The following is an 18282-nucleotide window of genomic DNA, read 5'->3' as shown; positions in this document are numbered from 1 at the left end:
GGAATCTTTAGAAATGAGATCAGATCGTGGCTTCTCTTGAAGGGCATCACGCACCAAAATCACCACAGACCGGGAATAAGTCACATTAATGGAGCAGGTCATTCACAATTTGGTGACTTATCTTCCTAATTTGTGTTTTTTTTCATAATTCACTTTGACTCCTGCCCAAGTTGATTGCAGCAATCAGTGCCAGAACAAATAAAAATTTACATCCAAATGGCTCAGATCACACTGTCAGAGGCATTTGTATTTAAGTGCTAAAAATCCAAAAGTTTTATAGATTTTAAAAATATCAAAAACATTCTGGGCCAGAAACTTGATTGTCTGAACATTTTGTTTTGTTTCATGGGATGTGCAAGGCCACCATTTGTTGCCTATCCCTAATTTCCCTCGAGAAGGGAGCAGTAAATTGTGTTCTCATACCACAGCAGGCCATCTAATGCAGGTCACATGCAGCCATAGTACTGTTAGGAAGGGAGTTCCAGGATGTTGATCTGGTGACAGTGAAGGAATGGCAATATGTCTTCAAGACAAGGTGGTGTATGGTTTTGAGGGGAACTTGCAGATGGCGATGCTCCCACACACACCTCACTTTTCTAGGTGGTAGTGGTTGTGGGTTTGGAAGGTGTTGTGGAAGAAGCCATGGTGAGGTGCTGGAGTGTACTGGGTGTACTCTACACATTGTTGCTGCTGGAGGGAATGATTGGGATTGTGATCAAGGCTGGATACTGTAGAGTTTCTTGAATGCTATTGGAGATGCACTCATGTGGACAATTGGAGATATTTCATCACACTCCTGACTTATGCTTTGTAGATAGTGGACAATAACCTGCAGTAGAATTCCCAGTTTCTGACCAGCTTTTGTTGCAACAGTAGGTGGGTGGCTGGTCCAGTCCAGCTTCTTGTCAAGGGTTGCCAACAGGGAGGGATTCAAATGCTAATACTGAAGTGGCACTTGTCAGTGAGCATTGCCATTTTTGCCCTGAAGCACTTGAAGATGCCGAGCTAGGGACATAACTCAGAAACTCATGCAGTAATGTCTTAGAACAGAGAGGTTTGACCTTCAACATTCATAATTTTCTTATTTTGGGTAGGGATGATTACAGTCAATGGAAATCTTCCACTTCCCCAATCTTGAAGTCACTCAATTAACTGCTACCTTGATATAAAGGGCAGTTCTTCTCACTTCTGCTTTGAATTTCAGCTCCTTTTCTATATTTGGATCAAGTCTGTAATGAGATCAGGACCAAACTGAATAGTGAGCAGGTTATTGCTGTGCATGTGTCACTTAACAGCATCCTCGATACTCACTACCCTCAATGTTTTAATGACCAGGAGTTTACTGATGGTTGGTCATTGTGTGTATGGGACGTGCTTTGGCAATTTCCCTTTTTGTTGGGTAGATCCCATTATTGTAGCTGTACTTGAAAAGCTTGGCTAGCAACACAAGACATCAGTACTATTGTTAGGATGCAAATTATCACAGAATCATAGAATCCCTACAGTGTGGAAACAGGCCACTAAGCCCATTGAGTCCACACCGACCCTCTGAAGAACACCCCATTCAGATTCGTACCCCTACCTATCCCTGTGATCCTGCATTTCCCATGGTTAACACACCGAGCCTACACATCCCTGGACAATTTAACATGGCCAATCCATCTAACCTGCATATCTTTGTACTATGTGAGGAAAGTGGAACAACCCAGAAGAAACCCACCCAGACACAGGCAGAATGTGCAAACTCCAGCCGTTCGAGGGTGGAGTCAAACACAGGCCGATATAGGAGAATGATGACAAATCTAGTGTCTATCATCAAGTGTCATGCTGTCAGAGAAACCAGGGCACTGACTGAACAAAGCATGGTTTTAAGTGAGTGGAAGGACAAATCTGAATTTCCTTTCCTCTAGATGAGGGAAAAGAGATGATCAAGGTCAGGAACCAGAAGCAAGAAAACATTACAAAGCCTTTCAAATGGCAGGAATTAAATTCTCTAAAAAAAATCAGATGAGAAAATTACTGAAGCAAACTTCTTCCCATCTCTGTTGCGCAGAATCGTAAACTGACACTCTGCTGGCCAGGTTGTTACATTAGATAAACCAATTAAATGAATAAAATACATACAAGAACCAGAATAACAGCACTAAAGCAAACTGTTCAGACCATTATATCTGTGCTGGCTGATTGCCAGAGCCTTTTAACACTGACTTCACTACCACGCACTATCCACATGAACTCCTATTTTTCTCTGCTTCAAACATTTATTTAACTTTTCACTGAAGATGAAATTGCCTGTACCTCAAATTTTGCCTGTGATCAAGCACTACATGCTCTAACAATCGGTGAAGGAACTGTGAAGGAATTGCTCCTCACTTTAGTCCCAAAGAATTTTATGTTAGCCTCTAATCTTAAGTAAAACTGCTAACAACCAGATAAATACTTTGAAACATAAGGAAAATGGGATATACAAATTTCCACACTGAGGACTCCCACAAACAGCCAAGAAATAAAGAGGAGATAATCTGTATTTTTTAAAAAAAACCAAGATATGGATTAATGGATAAATACTGGCCTGGATACCGAAGACACTCCCTTGGGTCTTTTCAGAATAATTCGATGGGATCTTTCACATCCACTTGACAGCAGAAACAGGGCCTTGGTTATTAGCAGTAGATATTGTCTACAGTATATGGATTTTAAGAAAGCTTTAGATAAAAGGCTGATTATCAGCCATAGAAGAGGCTGATTATCAAAATTGAGATTTTCAGAACAGGATCATGTTCAAATTGGATAGACGAAAATAAGCAAATGACAGATGTAGCTACCTTCCAAATGGCCAGTGCAACTTGGTGACTTTTCCCCTTTCCCTGAACTCAAGCCTCAGCAGGGTCATCTGTGCTCGCCCAGCCAGCGTGACATGATGAAGCAGGTAACAGTCTGATGTCAGATTGCATCCATAAGCCAAAAGGAATCTCCAGCAACTGATATCACCATGACAATATTATCTTTGTGTTTGTGCTCAAGCACGGAGAAAGTAAGTCGCAGTAAATACCTATTTTTCAGACTGGAGATGGTCAAAAGTAATGACCCACAAGATCAAGTGTTAGGATCACTGCTTTTCTTTTCGCTTTATATCAATAACTTTAATACTGCAATGCACTAAAATTTCAAAATTTACCCAATAATTCAAACTTGGAGAAATAGCAAACAGGGTCAGCGATACTAAATAGCTTCAACAGGATACAGTTTAGCAGAGTGAGCAAACAAGTCTTCAGTCAATTTGATCACGTTCACAATATATCAAGAAACCAATGAACTTACTGTCTACAATGTGAAGAGCCCTGATAAAATTTTGGTGATAAAATATGTCCCTTGCTAAGCTGCTCCAGTACACTCAACTACATCTACGCAACTACTTGAATAGTTTCCCATGTATACCCTTTCCCACCCAACAAAAAAAAAACTCAGGACAAATCCAATCTGGCCAATTACCACAGAATTCATCTATTTTCAAACATCAAAATTATGAAATGGATTTTCAAAGTATTTTAAAATCAACCTGTTTAGACATGATATAACACAGCTCTGGAATGGGTGGGACAGATCTACTGGCCCTGAGGTAGGGGACACTACCATTACGCCACAAAAGTCCTCCATAAAATGGGTTTTTAACACTGTTATTAAGTGACATTTACTCTGCACAATCTACTCAGTGATTCTCAGTTTGGATTTCACCAACACCAGCATGCTCGGTCTTTGGTACAGCCTGGTCCACTCCATTGGTTACTCCAGGTTGCCATCCTGCTAATGCTCATAGAGATGTACAGCACGAAAACAGACCCTTTGGTCCAACGACCAGATATCCTAACCTAATCTAGTCCCGTTTGCCAACATCTGGCCCATATCCCTCAAACCCTTCCTATTCATATACCCATCCAGATGCCTTTTAAATGTTGCAATTGTACTAGCCTCCACCACTTCCTCTGGCAGCTCATTCCATACACACACCACCCTCTGCGTGAAAAAGGTGCCCCTTAGGTTCCTTTTAAAATTTTTCCCCTCTCACCCTAAACCTATGCCCGCTAGTTGTGGACTTCCCCCAACCCAGGGAAAAGACCATGTCTATTTACCCTATCCATGCCTCATGGTTTTATAAACTACTATATGGTTACCCCTCAGGGCAAGAGGAGAGTCATCAGGATGGCAACCTGTAGCTAAAGGACTGCCACAGAGATCAGTGCTAGGGCCACAATACAGTGAATGTACTATCACCATGTATGTGAATGACACAAACATAGGTGGGAAAGCAAGTGGTGAGGGTGACGTGAAAAGTCTGCAGAGGGTATAGACAGATTAAGTGAGTGGGCAAAAACACGGCAAATGGAATATGATGTGGAAAAATGTTGGGTCATGTGCCTTGACAAAAATAATATAGAAGAACCGAATGTTGGTTGAAACCAGTGCCTGCTGACGTCCAACCTTGCTGACACCAGAAACTGATCAGGATCAGCAAGAATAGCAGGCCAGAGGCTAAGAATCCCGCAGCGATTAGTACCCGTCCACCATCTGCAGAAAACACAAGTCAGGAGTATCATTTAGTATCTTTAACTTGCCTGGGTGAGTACATTTCAAATACTCAAGAAACTCAATATCACAGAGAACAAAATAGCTCCTTTGACTGACACTCCATTCACCAGCTTAACCATTCCCTCCTCTCACTACAGATGCACAGTGGCAGCAGTGTGCACCATCAAGATGCATTGTATTAATTCAAAGTCTCCTTCAGCTCCACTGATTACAAGGACAAGGTAAGTAGACACACGAGATCACCATCACTTGCAAGGTTCCCCCCGAATCACTTACTATTCTGACTTTGAAAATTATTTCTGCTCCTTCATACAAGTGCTGAATAAAATCCTGGAATTCTCTACCTAGCTCTGTGTACAACTTCACCAGATGGCTTTCTGAGATTCAAGATGACAGCCACCATGGCAATAAATACAAGTTGTCATCAACACCCAGGAATAAAAGTATACTAGAGAAAATAATTGAAGGGACATGGGGAAAGATCTTGAGAATTGGATATTAACTAGATCACTCTTCAAAAAGACTTTTTTGACTCAATATAGACTCAATGGATCAAAGCTGCGCGCTTCCATGGATACTGACTCTTTGTGATCCCATTCGGTTCCCTAGTCTTTCACAACTTTCCTTTTGAAGAAACTATTAGCTTGCCCTATCATATTCTTCAAGTAGGGAAACAACATGCTCATCAGGATTCGAAGCAGAACAGTGAAAATCTGTGCCTGTGCCGTTGACTATAACATTCCTTCCCATAGTCACTATTTTCCTTCTTCTCCACACCAATGATGCCATCAAGATATGGCCAAATAAGACCCTAGTTTGAAAGGTGGTCAAGAACATTAAAATCAGCCTAAGTCATAGAGATGTACAGCATGGAAGCAGACCCTTTTGGTCCAACTCATCCATGCTGACCAGATATCCCAACCCAATCTAGTCCCACCTTCCAGCACCAGGCCCATACCCTCCAAACCCTTCCTATTCATATACCCATCCAAATGCCTTTTAAATGTTACAATTGTACCAGCCTCCACCACATCCTCTGGCAGCTCATTCCATACATGTACCACCCACTGCATGAAAGAATTGCCCCTTAGGACTCTTTTATATCTTTCCCCTCTCACTCTAAACCTATGCCCTCTAGTTCTGGACTCTCCCACCCCAGGGAAAATACTTTGTCTATTTATCCTATCCATGCCACTCATGATTTTGTAAACCTCTATAAAGGTCACACCTCAGCCTCCGATGCTCCAGGGAAAACATCCCTAGCCTATTCAACCTCTCCCTATAGCTCAAATCCTCCAACCCGGTCAACATCTTTGTAAATCAATTTAACTGTTTTATAATCTGCAACCTTGAGCCACAACTTGCTGAATGCACTTCAGCGTAAAATCCTACCTTTGCTTCATTCTTTACACTTTGGGCCTAAAGAGCATCCAATATGCGTATAACAAACATGCTGGGAATTACTTAGAAATCCGTAGCAAATTTTCATCTCTACATATTTCTTTATATGGACAGGAATCCAAACTGTGCTCTGGCACACAGAGGGCACATGTGCCTCTAACAGAATACAATTCAGGACAGCTCCACAGAGAGTTTGGAGTTACAAATTTTTATTGCCCTACATCCCTGGAAATTAATTGTTGCAAGGCCACAAAAATAACTGACAATATTCCATTCAGTATTTCCAACACAACCAAGCTGTGGTGCCTTTTCTCGTAACTTATCCATAAGCGATGCAAAATAGAGTTGTGACAGATGGACACGTAAGCAGCTTAGTTTTTCTTTATTTTGGCTCATGGATGAATTTTTTTTCCCCCAAGAGTGCTAATACCATAAACAATTCTAAACCCAAATGATCAGAGAAATGCTGTCTCAGGTTTCAAGATTCCCACTGCTTTTGCCTTCTGATTCTAAACTCCCCACCCACCCCAGGGGTGGTTGCACGAGCTCTCACCATGCAAGTCTGAAATGGGAAACTTTTAAAGATGTACACTTCCTTAACTTTTACATTCAATTCAGCAGAGGTCACTGGATAATGATCTACAGGAGGAAGCTAGGGTATCTTCATGATTCAGTATTCTTGTTCAGTGATATAACTAGGAACTAAAAGGAGGAACTTTGTAACACGAAGTATCATTTCTACCTCATGACAGTGTGGTGAGAGGAGGTCAGTTAGGGCAAATACAAGAGGCATACCTCCAGACAACTAAATAAAACAATAAAAGTTTCACTACCTCAGGTTTATATCAAAATGGTCTCACAGACAATGTCAAGTGCTGTCATCATTGTCATATTGGAAACAAGGTAGCCAAAGTATGCACAGCAAAGCCCCACAAACAGAAATGTGGCATATGACCCGATCTCCTTTCGTGATGGAATTACTATCAGCAAAGTCCTGTTGTTCATCAATTTATGTATAAATGTACAGCCATTCTGGCCAACTAGTCAGTGCTGGCACAAGTCATCTCCCATTTTATCGAAGTCAACTCAGTCTCTCAACAGATCTTTCTTTTTCCTTTACTCTCATCTTTAGGGGTAGTCAACATGGTTTTGTGCGTGGGAAATCATGTCTCACAAACTTGATTGAGTTTTCTGAAGGAGTAACAAAGAAGATTGATGAGGGCAGAGTGGTAGATGTGATCTATATGGACTTCAGTAAGGCATTTGACAAGGTTCCCCATGGGAGACTGGTTAGCAAGGTTAGATCTCACGGAAAGATCTAAAACAGAGAGAACTAGCCATTTAGATATGGAACTGGCTCAAAGGTAGAAGACAGAGGATGGTGGTGGAGGGTTGTTTTTCAGACTGGAGGCCTGTGACCAGTGGAATGCCACAAGGATCGGTGCTGGGCCCTCTACTTTTCATCATTTACATAAATGATTTTGATGTGAGTGTAAGAGGTACAGTTAGTAAGTTTGCAGATGACATCAAAATTGGTGGTGTAGTGGACAGTGAAGAGGGTTACCTCAGATTAAAACAGGATCTTGATCAGATGGGCCAATGGGCTGAGAAGTGGCAGATGGAGTTTAACTTAGATAAGTGCGAGGTGCTCCATTTTAGAAAGGCAAATCTTAGCAGGACTTATACACTTAATGGTATGGTCCTAGGGAGTGTTGCTGAACAGAGACCTTGGAGCGCAGGTTCATAGTTCCTTGAAAAGTGATGTCGCAGGTAGATAGGATAGTGAAGGCGGCGTTTGGTATGCTTTCCTTTATTGGTCAGAGTATTGAGTACAGGAGTTGGGAGGTCATGTTATGGCTGTACAGGACATTGGTTAGGCCACTGTTGGAATATTGTGTGCAATTCTGGTCTCCTGCTATAGGAAGGATGTTGTGAAACTTGAAAGGGTTCAGAAAAGATTTACAAGGATGTTGCCAGGATTGGAGAATTTGAGCTATAGGGAGAGGTTGAATAGACCAGGGCTGTTTTCCCTGGAGAGTCAGAGACTGAGGGGTGACCTCAGAGGTTTATAAAGTCATGAGGGGCATGGTTAGGGTAAGTAGACAAGGTCATTTTCCCTGGGATGGGGGAAGTCCAGAACTGGATGGCATAGGTTGAGAGGGGAAAGGTATAAAAGAGGCCTAAGGGACAAATTTTCACACAGAGGGTGGTGCATATATGGAATGGGCTGCCAGAGGAAGTGGTGGAGTCTAGTACAATTGCAAATTTAAAAGGCATCTGGATGGCTATATGAATAGGAATGGTTTGGAGGGATATGGGCCGGGTGCTGGCAGGTGGGATTAGATTGGGTTGGGACATCTGGTCTGCATGGATGAGATGGACTGAAGGGTGTGTTACCGTGCTGTACATCTCCAACTCTATCTACTCATTTATTTCCCTTTTCAAAGTACCAAAATGATTTTCCTCAACTCTCCCTAGATATTGACTTCCTCATTTGGAGTAAAGAAATGTCTCTATTTCCTGACTGGAAATATTAGAAGTTACATGTGGCCCTTTGTGTCACATTCTCCAACAAGCAGAAATATTTTCTCTACATCTAACCAGTTCAATCCACTCAGAATTATCAGGACATCTCAAATTCTTCAGTTTTCTTATCAAAGCCCCAACCTCTTCATATAGACATCACATAGAGCCGTGGTAATAGGGGACTCCATCGTGAGAGGAACTGACCGGGGTTTTTGTGGCAGCAGACGGGATTTAAGGATGGTGTGTTGCTTTCCTGGTGCTAGAGTGAAAGACATCGCGGACAGAGTGCAGGACATCCTCAAGGACGAGGGTGAAGAGCCCGAGGTGGTGGTACACGTCGGCACAAATGATGTCGGGAAGAAGAGGAGGAACATACTACAGCGAGACTTCGCAGAACTAGGAAGAAGGCTAAAAAGCAGGACGTCCAAGGTGGTTATCTCCAGTTTGCTTCCAGTTCCTCGGGCTAGTGTGGTCAGAAACCGGGAGATAATGGACTTGAACGTGTGGTTGGGGAACTGGTGCAGGAAGCAAGGTTTCAAGTTCTTGGATCACTGGGGTATATTTTATGGTAACCATAAATTCTACAAGAGAGATGGCTTGCACCTTAATAGAACAGGGATCGGCATTCTGGCAGGCAGGTTTTCTGCTGCAACACCGCTACATTTAAACTAAGTAGCGGGGGGGAGGGGACAAGCTGGATGTTTAAAAAGGAAATTGAAGGGGTAGTTAGAACAAGAGAAGTCAAGAAAGACAACTGTATCAAGGAGGCAGAAAACTGGAAAAGGCATCATGCTGTAAAGTTGAGTGAAATAAGGGTTGAGGGGAAGGGTGAGAGCAGTAACAAATTAAAAATTCTATATATGAATGCACGAAGCATTAGACACAAGGTGGATGAGCTTGAGGCTCTTTTGGAAATTGGCAGATACGATATTGTGGGGATAACTGAGACGTGGCTTCATGGGGACAGGGCCTGGGAAATGAATATTCAAGGCTACATGTGTTATCGTAAGGATAGACTGACGGGCAGAGGGGGTGGGGTGGCCTTGTTGGTAAGGGAGGATATTCAGTCCCTTGCGCGGGCGGACCTAGAGTCAGGGGATGTAGAGTCAGTGTGGATAGAGCTTCGAAACACTAAGGGTAAAAAGACCCTCATGGGAGTCATCTACAGGCCCCCAAACAGTAGTCTGGATGTTGGAGGTAAGTTGAATCAGGAGCTGAAATTGGCTTGTCGCAAAGATGTTACTACAGTTGTTATGGGGGATTTTAACATGCAGGTAGACTGGGAGAATCAGGATGGTATCGGGCCTCAAGAAAGAGACTTTGTGGAGTGCCTCAGAGATGGATTTTTAGTGCAGCTGGTGCTGGAGCCGACCAGGGATAAGGCGATTCTGGATCTGGTATTGTGTAACGAACCAGAATTGGTCAGTGACCTCGAAGTGAAGGAGCCATTGGGAAGTAGTGACCATAATACAATAAGCTTCAATCTGCAATTTGAGAGGGAGTGGGTACAATCTGAAGTGACAATATTTCAGTTGAATAAAGGGAAATATGGAGCTATGAGGGAGCAACTGGCCAAAGTTCAATGGTTTAATACCTTAACAGGGAAGACCGTGGAGGAACAATGGCAGATATTTCTGTGTATAATGCAGAAGATGCAGGATCAGTTCATTCCTAAAAGGAAGAAAGATCCCAGGAGGAGACATGGGCGGCCGTGGCTGACAAGGGAAGTAAAGAAACATATAAGGTTAAAAGAGAAAAAGTATAACTTAGCGAAGATAAGCGGGAAAACGGAGGACTGGGAAGCTTTTAAAGAACAACAGAGGATTAGTAAGAAGGAAATACGCAGAGAAAAAATGAGGTACGAAGGTAAACTGGCCAAGAATATAAAGGAGGATAGTAAAAGCTTTTTTAGGTATGTCCAAGGCAAAAAAATGGTTAGGACAAAAATTGGGCCCTTGAAGACAGAAGCAGGGGAATATATTACTGGGAACGAAGAAATGGCAGAGGAATTAAATGGGTACTTCAGATCTGTGTTCACTGGGGAAGACACAAGCAATCTCCCTGAGGTAACAGTGGCTGAAGGACCTGAACTTAAGGGAATTTCTATTTGCCAGGATTTGGTGTTGGAGAGACTGTTAGGTCTGAAGGTTGATAAGTCTCCGGGACCTGATGGCCTGCATCCCAGGGTACTGAAGGAGGTGGCTCGGGAAATCGTGGATGCGCTGGTGATTATTTTCCAGAGTTCAATAGAATCGGGGTTGGTTCCTGAGGATTGGAGGGCGGCTAATGTTGTGCCACTTTTTAAGAAGGGTGGGCGGGAGAAAGCAGGAAATTATAGACCAGTTAGTCTGACCTCAGTGGTGGGAAAGATGCTGGAGTCTATTATAAAGGATGAAATTACGGCACATCTGGATAATAGTAACAGGATAGGACAGAGTCAGCATGGATTTATGAAGGGGAAATCATGCTTGACTAATCTTCTTGAATTTTTTGAGGATGTAACTCGGAAGATGGACGAGGGAGATCCAGTGGATGTAGTGTACCTGGACTTTCAGAAAGCTTTTGATAAAGTCCCACACAAGAGGTTAGTGAGTAAAATTAGGGCGCACGGGATTGGGGGCAAAGTACTAGATTGGATAGAGAATTGGTTGGCTAACAGGAAACAAAGGGTAGTGATTAACGGCTCCATTTCGAAATGGCAGGCAGTGACCAGTGGGGTACCGCAGGGATCCGTGCTGGGACCGCAGCTTTTTACAATATATGTAAATGATATAGAAGATGGTATCAGCAATAACATTAGCAAATTTGCTGATGACACAAAGCTAGGTGGTAGGGTGAAATGTGATGAGGATGTTAGGGGATTACAGGGTGACCTGGACAAGTTAGGTGAGTGGGCAGATGCATGGCAGATGCAGTTTAATGTGGATAAATGTCTGGTTATCCACTTTGGTGGCAAGAACAGGAAGGCAGATTACTACCTCAATGGTATCAAATTAGGTAAAGGGGCTGTTCAGAGAGATCTGGGTGTTCTTGTCCACCAGTCAATGAAGGCAAGCATGCAGGTACAGCAGGTCGTGAAGAAGGCTAATAGCATGCTGGCCTTCATAACAAGAGGGATTGAATATAGAAGCAAAGAGGTGCTTCTGCAGCTGTACAGGGCCCTGGTGAGACCACACCTGGAGTACTGTGTACAGTTCTGGTCTCCAAATTTGAGGAAAGACATTCTGGCTATTGAGGGAGTGCAGCGTAGGTTCACGAGGTCAATTCCTGGAATGGCAGGATTGCCTTACACGGAAAGACTGAAGCGACTGGGCTTGTATACCCTTGAGTTTAGAAGACTGAGAGGGGATCTGATTGAAACGTATAGGCTTATGAAAGGACTGGACACTCTGGCAGGAGGGAACATATTTCCGTTGATGGGGGAGTGCCGAACCAGAGGACACAACTTAAAAATACGGGGTAGACCATTTAGGACAGAGATGAGGAGAAACTACTTCACACAGAGAGTGGTGGCTGTGTGGAATGCTCTGCCCCAGAGGGCAGTGGAGGCCCAGTCTCTGGATTCTTTTAAGAAAGAATTGGATAGAGCTCTTAAAGATAGTGGAGTCAAGGGGTATGGAGATAAGGCTGGAACAGGATACTGATTAGGAATGATCAGCCATGATCATATTGAATGGCGGTGCAGGCTCGAAGGGCAGAATGGCCTACTCCTGCATCTATTGTCTATTGTCATATTGTCTTCCATTTTTCCCCAACAGTGATCTCCCAATTCTGGTAATATGATTATTGCTGCTCACTATTCTTATCCTGGTTGAAACTCATTTGGATGATACTAACTGTGAGTGTGCTAAATCTTCAGTACTGCACTGAATTGTCAGCCTTAATATTGTGCTTGAACACACAACCATGTAATTCAGTGATTGTACTATCACTAAGCCAAGGCCAAAGATGAAGAAGGGACTTTGAATAAAGACTGCTGTGTTCCAACCACCTCCTTATCTATCAATTGCTCCTTTAAATCTAAAAAACGTGCTTTAAGAAATGGATGTGACAGAACATAGAGAATATTAGCTAAACTTCTGCTAATAACAAAACTATCAACACAAACAGGACAATCTGGAAAGCTAGGAGAAAGTGAGGACTGCAGATGCTGGAGATCAGAGCTGAAAAATGTGTTGCTGGAAAAGCGCAGCAGGTCAGGCAGCATCCAAGGAGCAGGAGAACCTGGACTCACTGAAATCCTTGTAGAGGGAGGAAGAGAGCTTCTTCAAGGATGGCATCCTTGCAAGAGGATTCGCAGAAGGTTAAAATCAACTAGGAGAAAGTGAGGACTGCAGGTGCTGGAGATCAGAGCTGAAGAAGCTCTCTTCCTCCCTCTACAAGGGTTTCAGTGAGGGAAGATTCTCCTGCTCCTTGGATGCTGCCTGAATCTGGAAAGCTATCTCACTTTGATTATTTGAGCCATACAGCAAAGCATCATTGTTTATTACACTTGTCCTTTAAAGATTTAATATGAGAGTATACAGAGCTACTGCACTTTAAAAGAGAGATTACAAGGCTGAAGCAACAACAGTTGAACACTCTCCAACTGAGAAGGACAGGGAATTTGCATCAAGTTAAAAAAAAAGACAAAAACTTATGAAGGCAAATTTGTTCCACTTGGGAAATCAGTAACACAAGACCACAATCTCAGGCTAAAAATACAGAAAGACGGGATCAAAAAAGGAGCCTCTCCATACAGATTATTTGGAATGTCAAATTTTTGGAACAAGTGATAATTGAAGCTAAAGCAATTACAGCATTGTGAGATAGATTAGATAATTACTGAAAGATTACCAAAGCAACAGTGCTGTGTCAAGCTAGCTTCTGAGAAGGCTGACACTTTGCTTCAACATTGTTCCCTGGAATGAGAGGATTTTCCTTTGAGAGGCTGAGCAAATTGGGTCTTTATTTTGTAAGTGAAACTTACAAGCTTCTGAAAGGGTTTGATAAGGTAGATTCTAGAATACAGGAGTACCAGCTCAGAATACGAGGTCAACAGTTTGAGAAATTTCTTTCCCCAATAGGTTCAATGCTAGAAAATTTCCACTCAAGAGGGTTAGAACATAGAACAATACAGCACAGAACAGGCCCTTTGGCCCACGATGTTGTGCCGAACTTCTATCCTAGATTAAGCACCCATCCATGTACCTATCCAAATGCCGTTTAAAGGTCGCCAATGAATCTGACTCTACCACTCCCACGGCCAGCGCATTCCATGCCCCCACCACTTTCTGGGTAAAGAACCCACCCCTGACATCTCCCCTATACCTTCCACCCTTCACCTTAAATTTATGTCCCCTTGTAACACTCTGTTGTACTCGGGGGAAAAGTTTCTGACTGTCTACTCTATCTATTCCTCTGATCATCTTATAAACCTCTATCAAGTCACCCCTCATCCTTCGCCGTTCCAACGAGAAAAGGCCGAGAACTCTCAACCTATCCTCGTACGACCTACTCTCCATTCCAGGCAACATCCTGGTAAATCTTCTCTGCACCCTCTCCAAAGCTTCCACATCTTTCCTAAAGTGAGGCGACCAGAACTGCACACAGTACTCCAAATGTGGCCTAACCAAAGTCCTGTACAGCTGCAACATCACCTCACGACTCTTGAATTCAATCCCTCTGCTAATGAACGATAATACACCATAGGCCTTCTTACAAACTCTATCCACCTGAGTGGCAACCTTCAAAGATCTATGTACATAGACCCCAAGATCCCTCTGTTCCTCCACCTGACCAAGAACCCTACCATTAACCCTGTATTCCGCATTCTTATTTGTTCTTCCAAAATGGACAACCTCACACTTGGCAGGGTTGAACTCCATCTGCCACCCCTCAGCCCAGCTCTGCATCATATCTAAGTCCCTCTGCAGCCGACAACAGCCCTCCTCACTGTCCACAACTCCACCTATCTTTGTATCATCTGCAAATTTACTGACCCACCCTTTGACTCCCTCATCTAAGTCATTAATAAAAATTACAAACAGCAGAGGACCCAGAACTGATCCCTGCGGAACTCCACTTGTAACTGGACTCCATGCTGAATATTTACCATCTACCACCACTCTCTGACTTCGACCGGTTAGCCAGTTTTCTATCCAATTGGCCAAATTTCCCTCTATCCCATGCCTCCTGACTTTCCGCATAAGCCTACCATGGGGAACCTTATCAAATGCCTTACTAAAATCCATGTACACTACATCCACTGCTCTACCCTCATCCACATGCTTGGTCACCTCCTCGAAGAATTCAATAAGACTTGTAAGGCAAGACCTACCCTTCACAAATCCGTGCTGGCTGTCCCTAATCAAGCAGTGTCTTTCCAGATACTCGTAAATCCTATCCCTCAGTACCCTTTCCATTACTTTGCCTACCACAGAAGTAAGACTAACTGGCCTGTAATTCCCGGGGTTATCCCTATTCCCTTTTTTGAACAGGGGCACAACATTCGCTACTCTCCAGTCCCCTGGTACCACCCCAGTTGCCAGTGAAGACGAGAAGATCATTGCCAACGGTACTGCAATTTCCTCTCTTGCTTCCCACATAATCCTAGGATATATCCCGTCAGGCCTGGGGGACTTGTCTATCCTCAAGTTGTTCAAAATGTCCAACACATCTTCCTTCCTAACAGGTATCTCTTCTAGCTTATCAGTCCGTTTCACACTCTCCTCTTCAACAATACGGTCCCTCTCGTTCGTAAATACTGAAGAGAAGTACTTGTTCAAGACCTCTCCTATCTCTTCCGACTCAATACACAGTCTCCCACCACTGTCCTTGATCGGACCTACCCTCGTTCTCGTCATTCTCAGGTTTCTCACATACGCATAGAATGCCTTGGGGTTATCCTTGATCCTATCCACCAGGGATTTTTCATGCCCTCTCTTAGCTCTCCTAATCCCTTACTTCAGGTCCCTTCTGGCTATCCTGTATCCCTCCACTGCTCTGTCTGAACCTTGTTTCCTCAACCTTATGTAAGCCTCCTTCTTCCTCTTTACTAGACATTCAACCTCCCTCGTCAACCAAGGCTCCCTCACACGACCATTTCTTTCCTGCCTGATCGGTACATACATATCAAGGACACGTCGTATCTGCTCCTTGAAAAAGTTCCACATTTCCACCACATCCTTCCCTGACAGCCTATGCTCCCAACGTATGCTCCTCAAATCCTGTCTTACAGCATCGTAATTTCCCTTCCCCCAATTGTAAAAACTTCCTTGTTGTGCGCACCTATCTCTCTCCATAACCAAGGTGAAAGTCACAGAATTGTGGTCGCCATCACCAAAATGTTCACCCACTAACAAGCCCACCACTTGTCCCGGTTCGTTACCGAGTACCAAATCCAATATGGCCTCCCCTCTGGTTGGACAATCTACATACTGCATTAGAAAAGCTTCCTGGACACACTGCACAAACACCGCCCCATCCAATCTACTTGATCTAAAGAGCTTCCAATCAATATTTGGGAAGTTGAAGTCGCCCATGACTACGACCCTGTGGCTTCTGCACCTTTCCAAAATCTGTTTCCCAATCTGTTTCTCCACATCTCTGCTGCTATTGGGGGGCCTATAATAAACACCCAACAAGGTGACTGCACCTTTCCTATTTCTGACTTCAGCCCATACTACCTCCAGAGGCAGATCCCCCTCAAACTTCCTTTCTGCAGCCGTTATACCATTTCTAATTAGCAATGCCACCCCCCCTCCTTTTTTACCACCCTCCCTAATCTTACTGAAGCTGCTCCATTGGTAAATATATTTAAGACAGAGATAAGGTTTTCTCCCCCTCTCAGAGTGTTGCTAGTCTGCGGAAGTCTCTTCCCCTGAAATTAATAAAGGCTTCTTTCTATTTAAAACTGGAGTATCGATAGACAATGGAGTGAAGGGTTATGGGATGGCAGACTGGAAAGTAGAGAATGAACCAGAACCCAATCACTAGTGATTTTTTTAATACTAGAGCTGGTTTGAAGGCCAAATGTTCGACTTCTTATGAAGATGTGGGTGTACTGTACCTTTAAGAGTTAAAAGCTAGCAGAACTACCTGACACAGTGCCAAGTGTTCTCAATAAGGTAACAGAGTAACACCTGGCCGAAAGCTAGATTAGCCGGGTTGCCGGAGGGTGGAAGTAAAAAAATAGGTTAGAGAAAGTTCTAAATAGTTGCCAGTTAATTATTCTCTGTTATACTTTAAGAAATAAAAGTTGTTAGTTTTTACTTCAAATAGTTCTTGGCCTCTTGAATTTTCACAGATTGCTGTGTGGGATAAATCTTTTCTGTGTTGCTGGTTTAAAGTAAGCAGGAAGGTTTACCCAGTGGCGTAACAGACTCTTGTTCTTAATGAACATAGGATTAGGTTTATGAAACTGATCATGGAACACTGCTCAAATTTACAAACAGAAGCCTGACTAGAGGGTTTTCTCAGGCCAATTGTTCTCCTTCCTTCTCCTAGCTGGAGCCTCAACATCTGTTATTTATCTCAGAGCTGGTAGCCATCCCAGGTGGACAGATCAGCGGCTGGGAGCTGTCCCAAGTGGGTAGCTCAGGTAAGCAATGGTACTTTATTCTTTCTTGGGCCAGGGATTTTGTGAGCAAGGCAAGCATTTCTTCCTTAATTGTCCAGTAAGCCATTCAGTCTGGGCGCAGTTACAAGTCAACTACCTTTCTCTGGGCCTAGAATCACATCTAGCCATACAGATAAGGACAGCAGAATTCTTTCTGCAAGCAACGTTCATGATACCAGGAACTGTCCAGGTGCCTGTCCAAGGTGCTCACCACAGGCAGGCAGTGGTACTTAACTAAGGCGGGAGATTAGAAACAGTACATGACCATGGTGTTGTCCTTGGCAGTTAATACTTATAGGGTATTTATTCACCAGAGTCATCAATGACAACATACACTTTAGTGGCAGTCGCTGGCTAGAGATCAAAGCTGGATTGATCATGTTCTCTTCCTAACAGAGATCAATGCATACAACACAAACTAGGAGTCTTGACTCATTGTTTTGATTCTCAGCTGCTCACTGCAAAAAATAATTCATGAATATTTTCAGAAACGCAACAGACACCCGCACACAGAACTTCTCTGCCGCATTAACTGTGCAACCAAAAGAATCCATAGGAATGAGAACATTCACAAAACCACAGCATCATAGAAAATACTTGAAACAGCAGGTTCACAAGGATATTCACATCATCATCAATTTAATACGACTCACAAACCCTCTGGAGTTACAACTTGCTAGTCACTTTATCTCACACTTACTAATGTGTGACTTGCTGTTGGTTTAGTCATAGGCTATGTGAGAGATCATGAACTACCAGCAGTAGAGATGAATCATGCACCTTTGATGAGCAGCTTATCTCTAATGGATACACGACGGGATGAATCCGTCCCTGGATTTGTGTTGCCTCTCCCTTTCATGCCCTCTTCACGCTTCAGTTTTTTCGCTAAAGTCAACATGGCTGATACACTTCCTTGATCCTGAAAAAGGAATTAAAACAACAAAATTTCAGAATAATTTTCACGGTCATCATTATACACAGCTCTGTTCCAACTCCAAAATAGTCCACATTCCATTATAACCCCAAACCAGCCTATCAAAGTACAGACTTAGCAGACAGAAATAACTCAAGGATTCACACCCTGTTAGTATACAAAGATGGCGAGATGTTGGACAGACCTCATCACCTTTCAAGGCTGCAACCTCTATTGCCTTGAAGAACTTCAGCTG

The 18282-nt window shown here is 43.2% G+C and overlaps 1 protein-coding gene across 5 annotated transcripts in view; it reads right to left on the bottom strand.

Moving 5' to 3' along the window:
- Positions 1-18282, bottom strand: part of LOC140481858 (NEDD8-conjugating enzyme UBE2F) — a 366423-nt gene that overhangs the window by 79877 nt on the left and 268264 nt on the right. For 4 of the 5 annotated variants that reach the window (XM_072578432.1, XM_072578431.1, XM_072578434.1 and 1 more), the window contains one exon: positions 17894-18032. In XM_072578432.1, the coding sequence (XP_072434533.1) occupies positions 17894-18032 (139 nt within the window). Of the gene's footprint in view, positions 1-17813; positions 18033-18282 lie in introns of all 5 variants that reach the window. The other variant, XR_011961625.1, reaches the window with a different exon arrangement.

The sequence above is a fragment of the Chiloscyllium punctatum genome, chromosome 10, assembly GCF_047496795.1.
Source record: "Chiloscyllium punctatum isolate Juve2018m chromosome 10, sChiPun1.3, whole genome shotgun sequence".
Taxonomy (NCBI): Eukaryota; Metazoa; Chordata; class Chondrichthyes; order Orectolobiformes; family Hemiscylliidae; genus Chiloscyllium; species Chiloscyllium punctatum.
The sequence above is the reverse complement of the archived record's forward strand: the minus strand, read 5'-3'. Positions and strand labels throughout refer to the sequence as shown.